This window comes from Hetaerina americana, unplaced genomic scaffold, assembly GCF_022747635.1.
Source record: "Hetaerina americana unplaced genomic scaffold, ioHetAmer1.1.p SCAF_6, whole genome shotgun sequence".
Lineage (NCBI taxonomy): Eukaryota > Metazoa > Arthropoda > Insecta > Odonata > Calopterygidae > Hetaerina > Hetaerina americana.
The window spans coordinates 49,466,680-49,487,692 of NW_027287205.1; the positions used below are offsets into that span (position 1 = coordinate 49,466,680).

At 34.8% G+C, this 21,013-nt stretch overlaps 1 protein-coding gene across 2 annotated transcripts in view; it reads right to left on the reverse strand.

Moving 5' to 3' along the window:
- Positions 1-4,968: 4,968 nt before the first annotated feature.
- c12.2 (von Willebrand factor A domain-containing protein c12.2) overlaps positions 4,969-21,013 on the reverse strand; it is a 108,368-nt gene continuing 92,323 nt past the window's right edge. For both annotated transcript variants that reach the window (XM_071594177.1, XM_071594178.1), the window contains exons 27-34: positions 19,613-19,797; positions 17,408-17,607; positions 16,154-16,309; positions 13,201-13,309; positions 12,923-13,043; positions 11,264-11,453; positions 8,209-8,447; positions 4,969-5,318 (exon numbers count right to left, since the gene is read on the reverse strand). In XM_071594177.1, coding sequence (XP_071450278.1) covers positions 5,210-5,318; positions 8,209-8,447; positions 11,264-11,453; positions 12,923-13,043; positions 13,201-13,309; positions 16,154-16,309; positions 17,408-17,607; positions 19,613-19,797 — 1,309 coding nt within the window. In that variant the 3' untranslated portion in view covers positions 4,969-5,209. The remainder of the gene's footprint in view (positions 5,319-8,208; positions 8,448-11,263; positions 11,454-12,922; positions 13,044-13,200; positions 13,310-16,153; positions 16,310-17,407; positions 17,608-19,612; positions 19,798-21,013) is intronic.

The following is a 21,013-nucleotide window of genomic DNA, read 5'->3' on the forward strand; positions in this document are numbered from 1 at the left end:
AATGTAACTCACTTGAGCAAATTAAAAAGGGAGCATCTCATAAGGTTATGTGTACCACAAGTATATCACACTTTTATGTTCCATGTGCCTTAGGCAATTTAACTGAGAATATAATGGCAATTGTAATTATTGGTATTCTATTTGTTAATGTAGGTTTAGGATGGACTGAGCCTATACAATTGCTCAAAAATACTTTTGCTAGCCTCTCCTAAAAACCAAGAAACCCTCTATCATGAATATATTACAACTTGCAAAATGTTTTCTCTGGGGCTTAATTCTCCCTCCTCAAACAAAACTCAAAGACATAAGTTAAACACTATGGGCAGTTTATTAACAGCCCATAAATATAGGGAAATAAAAGGAAACTCCTAAAACTTTAATAAGTTAGTGCAACTCGTCCTGCAATGAAAACAAAATTTTACTTACAACCTTCTGTCGCAAGTCTTTTTTCCTTCAGTTCGCTGAGGAGGGCTACATTGTAGCCAAAATATACCTATCTGATGCACTCACTTATCTTTACCCGTTTTTTTGTTAACTTTGCTCAATTTGAGCATTATTCTCTCACAAGTGAAGCCCTATTTGAATGTAAGAGTGATTGTTTTCTTGATTGCTTGAGAGTGTCAGCTCTGTGTTTGACCCGGGCCCAGAATTTATTCCTGTAAATAGTCACGGATAGTTTATAAGTGTTCATTAACCCAGGTGTCCTTAAAGGAGTCCCTTTAACCCTGTCAATGACCCCAATTGGGTTTGAGTGTTTGGGTCTGTAGTTGGTCACTGGAGAGGAAGTAACATTCCCTGTAGAAGGGTGTTCTGGTTGAGCGGTTGTGGCAGGTCCTGTTGTGGAATTTCTTTTCCTGCCAACCAACACAACAATATTTTCTCATCAATTTGTTCGCACAACTCATCTCATTGGGAGATGAGTTGTGCGAACTTATAATAGCTATGTTTTCTTCAATTTTATTAATTCACAAGGTCGTTGAGCTCAATTTATATTATTATGGGCATTTGTCAAACTACTCTTTCAAGAAATTAAATCAAAATATGACATACATTTATGCATTTTATTCCAGCCTCTGACAAAATGCTCATGCAATGGTTCAATAAATTAAAAACTGCTAGTTATAATGCAATATTTAATGTTAAAGTAATGGAGCTATAAGCATTAATTGATGCCAAAAGCATGCCTAAAATCGGGTAGTATTTTCCTTGAGGGTTTTTCCTCTTCAAAGGCTCTTATTCCCTTCTTTACAAATATGGTTCATATGGAATGTAGCTTCATACAGTTCAGACACATAGCCACTGAGACAAGAGCGTAAACATCCCTCGGCACCCCCTTTGTCCTTGTCGGCAACCTGATCATTATTCCCATATTATAAGATAGGCCATTACTAGTCTCATTGATATTTCATAAAACCTCTTTTAAAAAATATCTTTTTCTCGGTCCCCGACAAACAAAATACATGCTCATTCCATTTTGTGTTCTTTAGAACTCATTTTCACCTTAATTTTAAGCATAATGATACTTTTCTCATTTTGAAAAAAGGTACAACAATATTAAATGTCGTCAATATAAATATCATTAAATATACAAACATAAGTTCTTAGATGTGATGAAGATTGTCACAAAATAATTCATCCATTGAGTAAAGTGGGTGAGCAAGTAACCAGGTATATACCCTATTCTTGAAACTGGATACAGTCTGATTTCAACTAAGTAGGCAGATAGTTATACAGTCGTATATTCATATTATGAAATGTGTTGCAAGTTAATGACAATCTAAAATTAGAAGTATTTATATTTGATTGACCTCTTGTGGTGTATTAATGGAAGTTAGATCATAATTGGTAAGTTTCTAGATTAACTTTCACATGAATCAGAGCCTTAAACTTATATAAACTAAATACGATCATGATTCCACACCTAATTAAAAAAAGGTTTGCAGGATTCACTGGGAGATATATTAGCAAAAGAGTGAATAGCTATCTTTTGTATTAGCAAAATTTGTTTAACATGAGGGGAATTACCCCATAATTCATTTTATGGTAATTGTAAAACAAAACCCTAACATAGAAACTAAGGTAATTGCTAAAACCCGATTGCGGCATGGATTTAAATTCCCATGTTTTCAGGATAATAAGAGCCGTTAACGAGCAAAATTTTCCGTAGCGGGCATTCGAAACACGTAGAAATCAGAAACAAAATTTATTCCGCCTCTTACTAGGGCTATTTCAGAAGAGCTTGATTACTTCGATTTCACGCCATCTGTACAGCGATATACTTAACTAACGTATGAGCCCACGTTAGCTCTGTATTGGCGGGAACCGGGTGCCGAGGCAAATATAGTATTATATAAATTCAATGAATACGTAAAATTAAAGGCATATTACCACCCTAATAAGACTTTAGAGTAGTGCCCCTATCACTGAGCTAGCTGTTGTTTCTGAAAATAGTTTTATTCCATTCATTAAATCTTACAATTGAGAAATGTGCGACCCTTTTGAAAATAATATACATAAACCTAATAAAGTTCTTGCTCATACGAGAGTGAATTAAATAATAAAAAAAATCAGAAGCACACAGGTTTTTCAAGCTATAACACTTAAACCCTTCCCATGATTAATTGTAACATTGCCGTGATAATTATATTCGTCCATTTCGATGTCCGCCATATTGCTTTAAACAAGGATTCCTTTGCCAATTCTTTTTCACTATCTCGATGGAAGAGTCTCAATGAAAATAGGTATTTATGAATTAAATTTTTCAAAGAATGAACCCACATCAAATATTTATTTAGCGACAACGTGCACAATTAAGGAAATACGGAACATAGAAAACTCAACACCCTAATTAGAAAAAAAAAGGTCATCGAACGTTATCTTTGTGAAATATTTATTTAATAAGGTCTTAACTTACTTGACTCGCTTTGCCACAGCAACAATTGAAGAACTGCCTCCTTTAAGTGTAAATTTTCACATTCTTTCTGGAATTCTGAAACACTTCCGCTGTGGGTCCAATTAAACTGCAATATCCCAAACTGAATAAAACTTTTCTAAATATGTTTCTTAAGTGAAATAAATAGCACTACTAATTCCATACCATCATTGTTTATCAACTCTTGTAACCTGGTTAACATGGTCACCTTTGGAATTAATTTCTACCAGTAGGAACCTACACTGATCTCCAACTACCGTGGCAATTTGATTCCAGCGAATATCAATGGGCGTACCTAATAAAAACCAATATGAAATTAAAAATATGCATGTAAAATTACAAACAAAATTGAACATAATTTCCTCGGTTCGATATCACTTACCAAATATATTCAATAAAGACGTACAACACTTTAACCGCTCAACTTAACCGTAGCGCCTTTGTGTCACTTGACAAATTGAATCTCATACAAGCTCGGTGATAGGTGAACTTTAGGCTGTCTAAAAGCCTAATCAAAATATTACCTGATCTTATAAATGAAATCGAGTTTTGATTCAGAGTGATGCCATAAAATTTTCAATTTATTTTATTTGCCCTTCTTTAATGGCTTAGTGCAAAAATCGAGTCTCGTTATGGCATATAGTTGAAGATATGGTTCTCAGCTAATGACTTCAACAACGAAGTTAGCACATATTTAACCAAGCGATTTGGCTAGTAAAATTTGTAAATAAAATATTAATATTAAATAAAAAGTTATGGTAAAACGTGCTGATATTTCGTTCCAGTCAATATTAAAATTGGCAACTTAATTATTTACGTGTCCTATCGCATTATAATGTGCGAACGCTCAAAAGTTGCCAATAGGTGGGTGGAGTAAATAATTGTTAATTTAATATAATGATTTAAATATATTCGAAGGAAGCAATCTTACAGTGTAATGACGAAAGGACTTCTCATTCTTAATTATATCTCTTGGCATATGTGATAGTGTATTCATTAGTTTATCTACCGTTAAATAGGTTTACATTTCTTACTTACAAGGCATATCCTGATCATGAATGTCCCGAGCTGAAAAAATATTCATAAGGGTAATTAACTCGCATAAAGAGAATTTAATTACAAATTAGGTTGCTGATTAATAAATTACTGTGAGCCATTGAGTTTTTCCATATGAATATAATAACCGTGTTAATAATTCTATTGTCATTTCCGGCACAGCTAAATACATTGAACAGAAATATTATTTCTTCAAAAAAATATTCCTTAGAACAAATATAATACCAGTTTAATAGAAATGAATTGGTTACCAATAAGCAGCAATGGGATAGGTGCATGATTATACAATTGCTATGGCTTATTACAATAACTTCTCAATGGCGATGTAATTTACACAGAACAAAACAAATTAATTCAAGGTTGAATACTAATATCCAAGACAAGTATAGGTATCCATTAACAATTTTAAACATCTTAATGAATTCCTGAAGTTAAGGCAACAAAGATATATTACTGATATAATAGAATACACAGCTTGAAGAAGGTACACATGAAATGAAGGTCATGAAAATACAGAAAATAATTCAAATGTTTGGTTGTTTATTCATGGACGGCCTTTAAATGCTAAAAATCTGACTACCTTCATTTAAAATTCACATTTTTGTCCTCAAATGGCAAAACATTCTCCATAATAGCTTATGAACTGGTTTCCAGGTGAAATGACAAGTAAGTCTCTGGTTAAATCATTAAGTAATCATGCCACTCACTGAGCAAAACACCATCTCCAATTTTACCTTTACTCTGTCCCATCTTACCTTTTCAATGATTAGTATCATCTACCCGGTCACTGATCCATTCTTTGATGAATTGGAAAATTTTAATCAGGAGTAAAACACGAAAATATAAGCAGTTCCAGGGTTTAGAAATTTTTGAACACACTTGTTGGGCATGAACAATAGACAAGTTTCCATATTGCTTCACAATATTCTGCAAGTGCATTTAATTTTCCTGAGAAACTAGCATTAAAAAGTCATCCAGATTACTTTTAAAAAATTTGAAGACAGTTTTCCAAAAAATTTATTGAACAATACATAAAAATTATTACAAATATCTCATGAATATCCAATTACATTGATGCATTTCACAAAAATAAAAGTTCTGTACAATAACACAGGGTATATACCTTTAACTACCTCAAGTCCACAATCACTTCCCTTTATTAACATTCACAAGAGTAACTCATCCACCTAATAATTTGAATTTTTTTATGTGAACTGTTCATCACCTACTGCTCAATACAGAAGATGCGAATATTTGTTGAAGAATCTGAGGAAGTTCCTTCAAATCAAGGCATACAAAAGCTCTCCCTGCAGGTAGTTTCATTTTTAGCCTGAAAAAGAAATCTCATTAATGCTAAAACATGGCAAAGCTACCACCAGTTGCTACAATGTTAATGGTGAAGTATTTCTAGTTAAAAATATAATACATGTAATTACATCAATGAGTAAGAAAAGTTGTGATCTGAAGGGATAGCATCTTAATTGTCTTCTTTGTATTTATCAGAACATTTTATAATTATTGTGAACACAATATTGGTAAAAAATATAATGGAGAAGTATTAATATTAGGTAGTCTCCCATTTACAGATGGATTTCTATCATGAAAAACTGAACAACAATGCACTACTTTGCCTCTTCACACCACAACCTGACATTTGACACTACAGTAAATCCCTCTTCAATTCAGCATACTTCTCTCCCTTCATTCCGTCTAATATGCCTACTCTATTCCTAACTCTTCCTTGTTCACCTAACATTCTCCCCACAATCACAATCTTCAACATTCTATTACTAATCAAACTGTTCTGCATCAACCTTTGCTGTCTCTTTTGGATTTCTCGCAACAATCCTCTTTCCTTCCCAACCATAGTGCTACGTGTAGTACTTTTCGGGCTTTCCTTCCTGTTCAGTTCACCTTTTCTATCTTTTGCCACACCCACATTTCCACACTCTTCAATTTATTTTGATCAACATGCCATACACAAATGCCTTCATAATGTGCTAGGAATTGATTGCAACCCCTTGAATGACTGGTTCATAAAAGCTTGATCCTACCCTAACCTCACTGATTTTATGAATTCCCCCTTGACTTCCATTCTTAACTCCAGTTCTTACCATTTTGAACAATTTCTTCATAATGAAATGAGGGTGTTGAACATGATTAAAAATGTCCAGTGCAGGGCTATAAGCTAGGTTTAATAGAAATAAAATAATATCAACCATTGATTGTCGATTACTTAACTATGGTTACTACATATTTTATTTAAAGAATAGCATGGTATACTCAAGGAATACCTTAAAAAATCCTAACTAATCCTGTTCACAAATATGCAGTAGCTATGAGTATTTATCAGTAGTGTATCTGCACTGTGAACCTCTCATTAGAACAAAGAGGGTTAAAGGCTCTTCAGCACAAAAGGTGACAGTATTTGGTCCCTTTCATCAACTTATACTCTGCTTCAATCCATAGTTTACAAATCATGGAGTCACACCCTCTTGAGAATGTTCGCTGAGGTGATTACCTAACTTCCGATTAAATAAATCTGGCAGCTACAAGTTCAAATTTGTTTGTATAAAAAGCATCAGTAACAATTTTTTCCTGAGGTGTGCATCAAGTGCTGAATTCAGACCATCAGATAAGTGTACACATGATCACAGATCATATTGGCATTTATAAGATAACAGTGCATACCATTATCACTGAAAATTTGGCAATACAAAAGATCTGAACTAAACTCGTCCCAAAGGTCTTGTGATGGATGACCAAAAGCAGAGTCGAATGTCTGCTTGCGAATACCTTGAGCAATGACATCATGATGATTGCCCAACCCCCATACAGTCCCCTGACTTGGCACCAGCAGACTATTTCCTATTTCCAAAAGTGAAATCCTCCCTCAAAGGACACCACCATTGGACCCATCAAAGAAGCTTGCATGCTCACCTTTAAGGGCCTTCCGAAATCAACCAACCAGAGAGCCTTCGCGTCATGGAAAAGCCATTCATTAAAGTGTCAATGCTCAAGGGATGTACTTTGAATAATTTTTAGGGATTGTAGTAATATCTGAAATTAATCTATTGTTACGAAACTCTTCCCAATTCATTTTATGCAAAAATGTACGCTCATTTTTCGGTGAAATATCAGCATTTGATAGATCTCATCTCACTACAAACACCATCATTCTTAAACCTTGTTTCCACTACAATTAACTAAATATGGCCTCCTAGTTGAATACACACATCAATTATGAAGCTCTTGTAAATCTGCACTACAATACAGTAAACTCTCAATTATCCATGCCAATGGATGCATATGATGACGCTCAAATAATCAAAAAACACAGATAACCAAAATATGTGGAAAATATGGTTGTGATATAAATGGATTCAATTCATATGAATGAAAATAGTTGAAAAAAATTAATGTGATAAAAAAACAAATAAACTCTCCTTTATCATTCCTAGTGATTAATTTGAGTTTTCTAACAATGGAAAGTACAATTTTTTTCCAATTTTTTTTATAAGGGTGTAATTATAGTTTTACAAGAACACAGAACAAACATCAAGGAATACCAGAATGTATTGTCAGAAAGCTAAACCACCCAAATAGCCAGGAAAAAAAATGATTGGAGAAGGATGAATATGAGCAAGGGATCACTGACATGGATTATTAGTCATATGATACTGATTGGAATAATGCAGTGTACATGATAACGACTTAATTTTTGCTTAGTAAAACTATGCATTTTCTCCCCTCGAAAGGAACTATGGAATTCTCCTGGCTAATGAATGTTAGTGAAACAATAATGGGAAAGTGTGGATAGTACAAGAATCTTAAATTCAAAATATTAAATATTATGTACAAATTTTGATTTTTGGCACAAAATTTAAAACTTTGAAGAACTCCGAGGTATTTTAAGCCAGTACATTTTTAAGTATCTTGAGGTGTCCAAGCATTTAATTATCTAATAATTATTATAATTTTATTAACATTTTGAGGTGCTGGGAGGAGATAATAGCACAGATAATCCCCAGATGAATAATTGAGAGTTTAATGTATGTACTACACACACACTCAGGTATTCCTTCAAATTCAACTTTCTTAAAATTAAAAAATTGACAAAGTTTGTTAAATATTACTTAAACCCACAAAAATGAGTCATATTTTTCATCACAAATGGAAAATGGGAATATTTTGCTTTTAATCACCAAATGCTTACATACCTGTCAGCTTGATCACCTAATGACCCAATAAATACAGCATATGCATTTACACTAGGTACTGAAGTCAAAGCAGTTCCAAATCTTTCAGGTGGAATTCCATAGCGTTCAAGATTTGCGTCAGATAGCACCAGCACAAAAGCCTCATCACAGTCTTCTGTAGCCAAGGTTGACACTGCATGTTTAGTAGCTTCAAGTGTGTGATCTCCAGACATACAAAACTGTGAGTGTGCATGCATAGTCTGGCGACAAAAAATAGTTTTTTTGATAAAAGAAATCATATTGCAAATCATCTACCTTTAGATGATTGTTCATAAGTATCTTACTTATACAACAGAATCAATAATTCAATTTTCAAAAGAATTTAATTTTCAGCTTACGTAACAATTAAATCAATGGCCAAAGGGTTCTAATAATACTGATATTTTTAATTTATTCCTTAAGAGATTATTATATTGGCCAAGTAAAATTCCAGGTCAGTCAAGATCTGTGAAAAATATTGGTGTAGAGAAGAAACAAAAGTTTTTATTATATGAGATATAAAGTTTAAAAAAGGGGCCAATTAGGTCAAAAATAATCAGGATGTAGGAATTGCATATGATATACGAGGGTCATCCGGAAAGTAGTACCCGTTCGTGCCGCATGAAGTGCTGACGACGCGAGTAGCCGCTGGACGAGGTCAGATAGCTTCAGTGGCTTGTCTGCCTTCTCTGAGCCAAGTTGCGTGACGCTAGCATTGCCTGTGTTGTTTCTGTGATTGTTTACAATGTTTAAAAAAATTGAGAACGCCGCCAGTTGTGAAGTGAGGGCAGTGATTAAATTCCTCAATGCAAGAAACGTTCGCCCATGTGATATTCATCGCCAATTAAAGGAGGTGTATGGAGACAATGTAATGGACGAGTCGTCTGTTCGGCGGTGGTGTCGCAACTTCAACATGGGGAGGGGGAACACACACGACGATGAGCGTTCGGGGAGACCGTCTGTCATTACAGACCAACTGGTGAGCTCAGTTGACGAATTCGTGAGGAACGATCGGCGCGTCACAATTGATGACATCTGTGAGCATTTTCCCAATGTTTCTCGAACAATTGTTCATGAAATTGTTAAACACCATCTGCATTATGCAAAAATTTGTGCAAGATGGGTCCCTCGCGTATCTCAATGAGCTGGCGGCGAAGGACTATGCAGCAGGAATACAGAAACTTGTCACACGTTATGACAAATGCCTTAATTTGCTTGGAGATTATGTTGAGAAGTAGTTTAAAGTATCCTCTTTCAAATAAAATTTTTTATGTTTGTTAATATTTACTTTTGTGTCTTTATTTCACGAACGGGTACTACTTTCCGGATGACCCTTGTAGTAGTCTGACAATCGTTCTTTCCTATTTTCTAAGCAGCCAATGATTAGACGTTCATAACTTATTTAGTAGAAGTCATTATTAGCAGAGGCAATCAAATAAGGTCATTTGTGACAGTAGAGTAATTTGTTGTTTGGTTGTTGATTTGTTGCAGTAGGATGTTCAAGGAATGGAGGAAGGGTGGAGAGAAACCCAGCTTCTGCATTAGCCAACTCTGAACAATAGGCACCAACGGATCACACAATGTAAAATCCCATCTGTTGGAAGGCATACTCCAATTGAAGTGGTCTCCCCATGGAGTCCCCCATAGAGTCCCCCCAAGAAGTCTCCCCATAGTACCCCATTTAGGGATCAGGATACCTAAGGAAAATCCTGCCACCTCTGGGATTCAAACCTTTGGGCCCTCTAAGTAGGAAGCCAGGACACCAGCCGCTACACTATCGTTATCCCCTCATAAATTATTACGTACAATCATGTAAATTGTTTTAATAGTCATCGTAATTAAAACAATCCTTTTCATAATTTAAAATATAGAATTCATGTTAGACTGCCCTCTTAGATTTGGTAATACCTGTATGAATGGGAAATCATCAATATAGGGTATAAAAAGATCCCACAGGGCATTGAAAATGTACTTTCTATGCTACCTGTTCAATTTTCGATCATATATTCATTGAACCAGACACATATTAAACGAAGGAAATTATACAGAAAATTATTTTGCATAACTAAACCTAAAAAATCCTAACGTGATACAGAGAATTTCTGTGATTAATTAGCCTGTTACAATGCTTTCCTTATTTTTGAAGCCTAAAGAAAAGTAAGTGTGTAGCCAGCTTATGAAGAGCATTAAAGCTTTGACCCTATTTCATTCAAACAATGTGAAATTTGAAGTAGAGCCCTCCCCAACCAATTGCCTAGAATTCTGCATGTTTCACAGCAAAGGTAAATAGAAATGTCTGTAACAAAATTTTAAAACATGATATACAACTTCTGAAACCCATATATATTTATATATTTTTTTATCCATTTCAAAATCATTGGTCTAAAAAACAAAGCTTCTTTTGTCTTAAGTCAGGATTCAATAATATTTGAGGTAGCATAAAGGAAAACCAACATCTCAACCTTAAATTTCAATACCATTACAAATGTTTGTTTATTCCTTTGGTGCATCATGTCATGCATTATCAAAATAATAGTAATAATTACCATTTACCCACAGTCACATTTACATGAAGGTAAGAATTACATGAATAAGGTAAGTAAAAAAATGCACTTGTGTAGATACAAATAAAATATAGAATGATCCCTGCAGTAGAGTATAATAATTATAGTTATTTTAATTTTCCCGTCATTATTCATAAATTTAAACATCTAGGACAAAACTGAAAACACATCTTGGCATACAATATGGGTCATTTTTACGTTTCTTGCAGTCACTTAAAAATTCTTTTGTATGGTAAATATTTTTTGAAAATGAATGCAAAGTTCCTCAAGGAAAGTACATGAGAACTCATAAACACATTCTGGCTATACAGCTTGCCTTTCAGGCATAAACCTTATATTTGACCCCCAATTTTTTCTCTTAAGTCAGTGGCTTAGATGGAAAACAGAAAAGTTTACTCTACCATCAATGCTGAGCTCTAGAGAAACTGCACTAATGATGACTAACAATTAGCCTTTTATCAAAAATTACCAACCTTAATAACATCCAATCTATCTTTATTATTTCTGGGTGGGTTATTATGATCCACAAACGTCAAATCATAGCTTTCCCCAGAATGCCCCACTATGTCATATTTGAATTTGCTCTCATGGCCCTCGAAAGCTTCCATCACCAATATAGTTGCTTCCATCACCCTGTCCAATCTGCCATCATAGCTGTTAAACCTAAATGAAAAAATAAGATTTGATCACTCAATTAGGGAGTTCAATTCAGGAACAGCATTTCAATATGCTATGGTTTACAACTGGGACTCAGGGAGTGAGAATACCAAGAATTTATAATAAAAATTTGGTTTTCCATTACTACTTATACACTCTCCTTCAATTCAGTCTCAACAGTTTAATCTGTAAATGTTTTAATCTCAATAGGTGGTGAAAAATGCAATTCATCCAACGCATCAACCAAAGAAAATTCCTCAGCAGGAGTTTCTCCAATAAATGTCAACGGTGTACTAGTAAACTTTTATTTCACAATTATGAAATCATCCCCAATTACAATAATTATAAGTAAGAGCACATTAAAAAGATATAACCAATCTAAATCTTTTAAGAATGAGGGTTTTAAATATGGGTTTTAGAGCTTGCTTAAAAGTGTCTTAACAGAAGTATTTTAAGTACCTGACACCAGAGTTTTAGGATTGTTTTGTAAGATGGAACCTGACATCCTAAAATAGGTGATGGGACGATTCATGTAAATCCCTTCCAGAAAAAAAGGATCCTCTGCGGTCAACAGGAATGGGTTTATTGGTCTCATATAATTGGAGAATTGACCACAAGGGGATGATAGATGAGAAGTCCAAGCATATAAAGTGAATTCTCCAGTAAGAATACATAAGGATTTTTAGGGTTTGGACCCCTGCCTGTCCTACTTGCCCTTGAACCTTCTTCAATTCCCTTCTCTCTACTCCTTTCATGCCCTCTTTCTACATTCCCAAATGAATCCCATTGTTATGGGAGAAAATGTATTTTATCCCGGAAATAGGAAACAATACATTTTGGAAAAATATAAAATTAATGCTACTTCAGAGAATGCTAAAAGGAAATATGAAAGCACCAGCAGAGTGCTCACTCAAGGCTGGATTCCAATCTGTGAATTACGATGAAAGAGAATCTCACTGCAGCTCAAGAAGCAGAATGATCCACTTGGCTGACTTCATTGGCAGCAAAAGTTGCACAAGAAAAGGAAGACAACTAAAAAAAGATTTCCTTTCAATATTAAATTCAAAAGTATTAGTTACGCTCATGTCATGGACTTTTGCCCATCAACAGAAGACAACAATTTGTCAACTCACGACCTCAATTATTAATTACCATATCATTCTAATAAATACACCCATCAGCACGTCTTCTTCCAAAATATAGCAAAAACTTTAAATTTCAAGATTTCCAAGTCAATCTGCCAAATCGTTAAAGTGCAGATAAAGTGGTAGAGTAATTTTACTGATCAAATTCTATGAGGAGCCAAGATCTTTCAAAGCACAAATTTTTGGTCCCTTTTGAAGTCATGAGAATTTATTGTATAGAGCCAACAAGAGGAAGTCTACATGATAACAGGTACAAAATATGGGAATTGGAGGTCTAGCAACTCTATCAGATAAAATTGCCTCTGAATCAAATATGGTAATAAAACAAACCTGTACATGCTTCCTGATACATCTACAACAATTTTCAACCGTTTTGGTTTTTGTTGGGGTGTTCCCAATTCTGGTTCCTTTTCAGCACGTCGTCTGTAAATTGTTTTTTCTCCTGTCAAACCTAGGAAAATTTAACATATTTACAAAAAGAAAATCAGCAAAAGAGGCAAATAAAATTTAATCCATAAAGTTCCCATTAAAATGGACTGAATCAAACTACACCTATGTGGTATAACAACATTGTTTTCTCAAATGAACCATCACACAATGGCACAAACCTTCTATAAGTTTGGTATCATCCATTTCTCCAGATGTCTGATGTCTTACCCACTGTCTCTCCTTTGATTTGGCCTGCAAGTTGCTTAGAATAACTCTTAGAGACTTCACCTAAAATAAGAATGCAAAAAGTAGGATGTTTTACAATCTGAAATAAGTCATCACAATGTAAATCAATCATCCTCACAATAACTCTTACAATTTAAATTCACTTTTTGCTTTCTGTTAATGCATATAGGTTTAAGGAATGTAATGAATAAATCAACTCAAATTTGCAGTTCCAACAGGAAAATATAAACCATTAACGTATTTACCAAATATATATATACATATGCCTAAATCCTCTCAAAAAAGTTATATGAGTATATTTTAGATAGAATCAAAATTAATAATCCATTAGACAATCACATTTGGAAGTCAAATACACCGAAATAACAAAGGGAGTAGTAGCCCCCAATCTCAAGCTCACTTTGTGTCATTATACAGGGTTTGGTAACATAACTTCCTCTTTTGAAATTCGCACCAATCAGGCTGTAAAGATCATAGCTAGGTATAAGTGGTCTCATTCGATAGCTAGGCTTCTGAAGTTTTTCCTCCACCCTGGTCAGTCGCCATCATTAGTTGGAACAGTGAGGAGCACGCTTTTGCCATCGAGACCTACTTTTCAAACGGATGTTCTGTGATTGCAACCTAACAGGCTTCCAAAATCGTTTCAATGTAGCCCCATTGGGCCCTGTCCTGTACTGAAAATCAGTTATTACAAGAGTCACTACACTCAGACAAACTGTGAGTGCAACAAGATGAAGAACTGGAGTCCCTCAGCCTATTAATCAGATCATCTAAGAACATTGAGGCAGTGAGAGTCACCATCTTGCAATCCCCATTACATTCTGAATACAAATCTGCCTTTGGACTTTGTGATAGTTCACTGAAGCAAATTCTTCAAGATAACCTTCATTACCATCTTTACAAGTTGGCGATTGTGCAGGAACTCTCCAAAGGTGACTTCAATTCTCGGAAGAATGCATGTGAGGCTCTTCTTGAAAACGTTCCCAAAGACACAACTGTGTTTTTCAGTGATGAAGCCCATTTTCATGTGAGTGGATATGTAAACAAACAGAACATGAGCTACTGGGCTGACACCAATCCCAGAGAATTGTATCAAACGACTTTGCATTCGCCTAAATTCACAGTGTGGTGTGCGATTTCCTCAGTTGGTATTGTAGGTCCCTGGTTTTTTGAAGAAAATGAGGTCACAGTGACAGTGAATTCAGACCAGTATGTAAACATATTGGAAGAATTTTTTTCCATGACTTGATGAACTGGACTTAGGGGACATTTGGTTCCAACAGGACAGAGCAACCGCTCACATGTCAACTGTATTGATGGCTGTATTGAGGAAACACTTCTCAGAGCGCCTCATCTCAATAAGGGGTGATTTGGGGGTGGTCAGCCCACTCCTCCGATTTGGCCTCTTGCAATTTTTTTGGGAGTTTTTTGGAATCCTGCATTTATGTCGACCATCCAAGGACCCGTCAAGACCTGAAGGGCAACATCCGGGTAGAAATTGCCAACATGCCTGATGCTATGCTGATAAGGGTCATGACAAATGCCAGAAATCAGCTTATTCAGTTTATGGGGGGCATCACCTCTGATTTTCAAAACTGTTTTAAACAAAACTTTAAATATGTACCTACATTCAAAAATAATAAAAAGATTGTTTCATAAAATGGGTCTTATTGCGTTTTGAAAAAAGAAAGCTTTGTTACTGCACCTTGTACAATGGATTGAAAAAATTAAAAAAATAAATAACGTGACAATGGCATGACTTAAACTCAAAGCACTTGGATAAGCTAACTCCATGTTCGTCGGAATAGGGAACACTAGATATCATACAAATATTTTTTATAACATAACAATTTATAAATTGAATTAAATGTTATGGTTATTAAAATGATGAAATATTAATTTTGATAGAGTTTTACATATGAAAACTAATTCCATGGGTTAATTAAGTTATAAAAATTCAGAAAAATATCCTTCTTGCTTGCTTAATTGCTTCAGCTCTATCATTGGGTAGTAATGGGGGTCATTCCGTGTCATGAATTTTGTAAAAACAAATCTAGAGCAGTAAACAGCAGGATGCTGGAATATCAGGTAAAATTTGATAGAAGATTTGTTGTCTCAGGCGTAACTTTATGGAATTTGCATAACATATTGAAATGTAATGAAATAATTGACTTTGTAATTCCACACACTTTATTTTAAAAACACGACCCAGGTTTCGAATTGATAGAAGATGATTACAATGCAACAATTTCAGGGTGTAAAAATCATTCGCCTTGACTGGGATTCGAACCCAGATCCCTCAATATCCGGTCGAGTGCTTTAGCAAGTTAAGCTATCAAGGCGTCCTTTTAAAATTTCAGAGTTTAAAAGGATGCCTTGATAGCTTAACTGGCTAAAGCACTCAACCAGATATTGAGGGATCTGGGTTCGAATCCCAGGCAAGGCGAATGATTTTTACACTCTGAAATTGTTGCATTGAAATGCACATTAGCAGATGACTCCGTTAAAGGTTACTGTTGTGGCATCTCCCGCAGTTTCTTTGGAATTTGAGAAGATGATTATATTTTGCAATGGCTCACTTAATTAAAATAATCTGATGACAAGCTAATAAATATAACTAATTTTTCAGCATTAATAAAAATGTAGAACATGAAATGGAACTTTTCTTTTCAATTAAGGACCACTTCCTCCAATTTGTGCATTATTGATTAATGAAATAACAGATACATTTATTTATCATGAAAGATTATTAACAACTAGACTCAAACAGTAAAAAGACATACCCTTAGGACTGCTGCATGTAATTATTTTATAGAGATATTTTTCACCTTTCTACCTTTCTTGCATCTTGATGACAGTAAATAAATTAGAAAATTGATGGCCCACCTGTTTACTGACACCAGAGGAAAACTGATCATAAAGAGAGCCATCATATTCGCTCATCTTGATCTCCTTAAGACGCTGTTTGAATGCCTTCTGGGCCATTTCTCTGGCTGCCCTGCGAACATGCTCGGGCACTTGAGCCTTTTCTTCATCTGAAAGCTGTAAAGCGAATGCCAATAATACATTTATCTATATGAATGAAACCACATTCAAGAGAGATACTCGTTAATCATAAAATGAAACCCAAAGGAACTAATTTAATTGTTTACACAAATGCGTGATTTCACATTGAAAATTTCAATTTTCTAATATACAGGTAGCAGAAGCATAAATAATTACTACTGTTTTTAATACAAGGTAAGTCTTGTAAGAATGTGAGAGGCATGGGATCAGCAAAAACAAAAGGTTATAAGGTTTCCAGGAAAGAAGAAGGCTGAGTGAAATGTTAAAATAGAGGCAAAATTACAGAAGGTGAAGTAGTTTATTTATGTTGGCAGTGTTTTGGACCAAGATGGCCAAAGCAATGAGGACATAAGAAGAAGAATTAGGCAAAAAAGCTTTCACAAAAAATAGTATATTAATGATGAGGATGTTGAGTAAGGATGATAAAAAAATAGTAATAAAAACTTTGACATGAAGCATGGTTTAGTACCACTCGGACACTTGGCTATTGATGCAATACATTTGGCATAGATTGGAGGCTTTTGAGATGCTGGTTTGGAGAGGTCAAAAAAAGTAAAATAGATGGAAAAGAAAACAAACAAGCATTATATGTGATTGCAGAGGAAAGAGGATTTTTGGGAGAAATCTCAAGTAGGTAGGAAAGATGGATGCAGGGCATTTTGATGGGCAATGAGATTTTGACAGTGACAGAGGGTATTAGGCAAGTGAGGAAGAGGGAGGAAAAAAAGGTACATCGGACAGAATGAAGGGATGTAGGAGACATGCAGAATCGAAGAGGGGTTTGTTTTAGTGCAGGGTTGTGTCATGGGCAAGGTTAAGAAGTGTTGGGGCATTAAGTTTGTGTCCATCCAAAACCTACCTACAATGGTAGAATACCAAATAATGATGCAACTGAAGGTGTATATGAAAGATGACATAAAAATTATAATCAGAATCTCAATACCAAATAGGTATTTGCAAGGAAGTTCCACCTTCATTTTCAAGGTGAAATTTGGGGAGAAAAAGTGTGTGGTCTATGTGTATTTTCATTATTTCAACTACTTATGACTATATCTTGCCCATGCTTGGTCTCACCTGGTGCACATCATGCCCTGCATCTAATCTGTATGGGCCTCCCTTGCCTCCAAGACCAGCAGTGTCTCTCCCTCCGGTGCCACCTGCCCACGTGTTTCCTCCGACATGAGGTGCTCCTGTCGGGTCAACTTTCCCAAACTTTGGTGAGGAGACATCCTTTCCACTCTCACTCTGAATGGTCATTTGAAGGTTGCTCTGACCTGCGTAGTTGAATACAAAATAAAATTAAAATTCATGGCTACAACCAGTGGTACAGCTAGAATTTCGACCCAAATGGGGTTAAAAAATGTATAAAAAGTAAATCTTGATTAACCATGCTAATGGAAGCATGATGAAGCAGGGATTATTGAAAAAAATGGAGAACAAAAATACGTAGAAATATAATAGCAATCGATGAAATGGATGCAATTCCTTTCGATCAAAATAGTTGAAAAAAGGGAATGTGATTACAAAATAAATGAAATCTCCTTTTTCATCCTTTGTGATTAATTTGAGATTTTAATAGTAGCAAATAAAATTTTGAGGTGCTGGGAAGAGAGAAGAGGAAGGTTAATCCACACACAGATAATCAAGCGTTTACTGAATGTACAGTTGAGAACTGTCTTTAAATAGTATTATAGAGGAAGATGCAATAAAACAAGTGAACATGATGGTTAATCATTATAACTTGAGTTGCTGGTTTATAACAACCTTCAGTGGCAAACTACATATTAGGCCTTTTACGAGCCTTTTAGTTACTCATTTAGTTTTGTCAAGTAACTTTTCTTCAATTAAACTATTTCATACTCTCATTTCATATTCCTAACTCTGGCCGTTGATGTCATCTTAAATTAATTCTATGACTACTGCTCCAGTAGTTAAAACTGATGTTTGTTGCTTGTGTGGACTGAGTATGCTTCGTCATCATGCAGAAGAATTAACATTTCATTCATCCCATTATTTCCCCTTTTTTCCAAGACTTACAGAAAATGTATCAAATTAACGATCAGTCACTGCAATAAATCTAGGCATACACAGTTTGACTGAAAGAAGCATTGATTGAAATAGTTATTATTTTATGAAAAACCCTATATTTACTTGTAGATGCTAGCACCAAATTTTCTGAGAAAATTATATTAGATCATCAATAACAAAATAATATCAAAAACAGATGGCAAAAATGTCAGTTTTAACTCAGTCCATTTCAGAATTACTGTTCTAGAATAATTTGCATGCAACTTAAAAGTCAAATAAAGTGATGGATCAGACAAGAATTAATTCATAAGTCTTAAGGTCTTAGTTGATGCAAACCTCATAAGAAGGGCCTTTTCAACAGGCCTTTAATCTTGATCCCTTTCCCTTACTTGGAAAAACAACATAATGTTTTAGGCTTCCTTTTTATCTATACATCTTAGGAAGACATATTTATAGGAGTGTGCCACATGAACATGGTCAAACAAATCAAAATCTTGTACTTGGAGAGGTTCAAGTCACAAAAGCAGTGAGAAAAGTATTACCACTTCAAAATATATAGAAAAATAAGCAAACACAATGCCTTTCCAAGAAAAGAAGGATGCTGGAGGGTTCTTGATGGCTTTGAAAAAGTGCTAGGATGCATATTTTATTCCTTTAAGACCTGATGGTTGTACTCCTTTACCCCAGAGGAAGCAGTGAAGGAACCGAAATAATGTTGAGTGTCTTCCAAGAGGGCCTAATAATTGAGAAATCTGAACTCATGTATGACATCCCCTTTTTTATTATGCTTTAAGAGAAAATATTGCTCATGGTTTCTGGGTTTATATAGTACTACCAGTTTTGTGACAGTTCTGCATCCATGAATTCCTCTTTCTCGAATTTCCCATTTCTTTATCTCTAACCATAGGGGACTACATTAGACCAATGCTTTAAATTTCTACTTAATGGTTTGCACTGGTATGATCATCTGATTGCACCACAATCAGGTTTTAAAAGTTATGGAATATGCTATGAATTTTATAATCACATGAATTTTTTTAATTGTTCAACCAAAAATGCAGTATTTTGGAACTATTACATTAATAAAATAACTTTCAAAAGGATTTTTACCACAAAATCTAACATTTTCAAGAATTTCAATCAGTTTCCATGGTCCTTCACTATCTCCACGACTAAAACCCAAATTTTGCATATTTTTCTTACACATGATAGCTCTAAGTACAATCAAAGGACCTCAAAACAATGTCTCACCAGACCCAATGTTATTTCGCCAAGCAGTTAGAGAGCGCTCAAGGTTGGCAAGGCCTGTCTCCCAGAGGCGAATGGAACCACCAGCATCCAATGAGACAACCCCATTACCACTTGTACCAGCCAATAAAACTGATGTATCAGTAGACCCATAGAGAAAAGCTACATATGGTGACATAACAGAAGGTCTGCAATTAGAGAGAAAAATATTTTAGAATTTTTCAAACTAATTTATTTGTCATTTTTATACTGCAATTTCAATGAAACGATCAGAAAACGGATTTTCCAATCATGAGCTCATCTTCCCAATTAGCCCTCTATACTTCTTTACCAAACATATACAAACCTCAAAAAAATTCAAAATATGTTTCTTGGTAATCAACCTTTCATCTACAGCAGCCTGAGCATTTTCTCCCCTCTCTATACAGAAGAAAGGCTGGTTATGAAACACATCCCACTCTTCTGTGGGTATAGAGAGAGCAGTTAGAAGACCTTTATAATCCCCCTGGTCACCTTTTCTTTCCTCATGTCCCTAGGGGGAGCAACTACTGGTGCTTTAAATTCCAAGGATTCATATTTAAACATTGCATAAAACCCAAAAGGCATTTACTTTCCTAGTAATAATCAAATAGATTTGACACCAAATTGCATTTAATCAGTTGACTTTCAACCATGCAATGTTTAATTATTAAAAGTGGTGAACAGTTGGAAAGAGTGTTCATATAAATGGCGAGCCTTAATGAGTGAGGGAGGAACCAGTTTGGAGGAGGTGGGTGTTGGCCTTTTCTTGATACGAAAGAGTTTGGGGTAATGAAGATAAGAAGAGGCTCTGTACCCTTGGAGTGAGAGATGGTCAAGCACCAAAGAACATTTCTCCTGCAGTTACCTTTGCATGCATATCTTTACAGTAGCTATAGGGTTGATAATTTGCAAAGATATTCACCAAGCATTAAGACATGTTTTCAAAAAACATGTCTTAATCTATAAACTATTCTCAGGTATAGCTCAGTTTTGTACTACCTAGTACTTGCAACTTCATGAGGATTAATGAGGAACAACATGAAACCAAAAATAGTGAAAAACTGAGTCACATAATAATTTACTTTCGTTAATATTTTTGCACAAATACTTCATCATTAGCTATTTAAATAAAATTTACTGATGTGGCAAAAAGTGCAAATATTACGTAAAAATTCATACAGTATTTTGAAATTTTACTTGAGCAATTTTGTTCATAAAATCTAGTTTCATATTAAAATGTGAAGATGCACATTACACTTGAAGACAATTCTGATAGGCAGAGAATGAAATTTCAATTTTCTGATTAAAGCTCTCCAGCTAGATATACACTAAACTAGACTAATTTTATTCAGTAAGTAATAATTTTTTATAAAGCAATTAGGA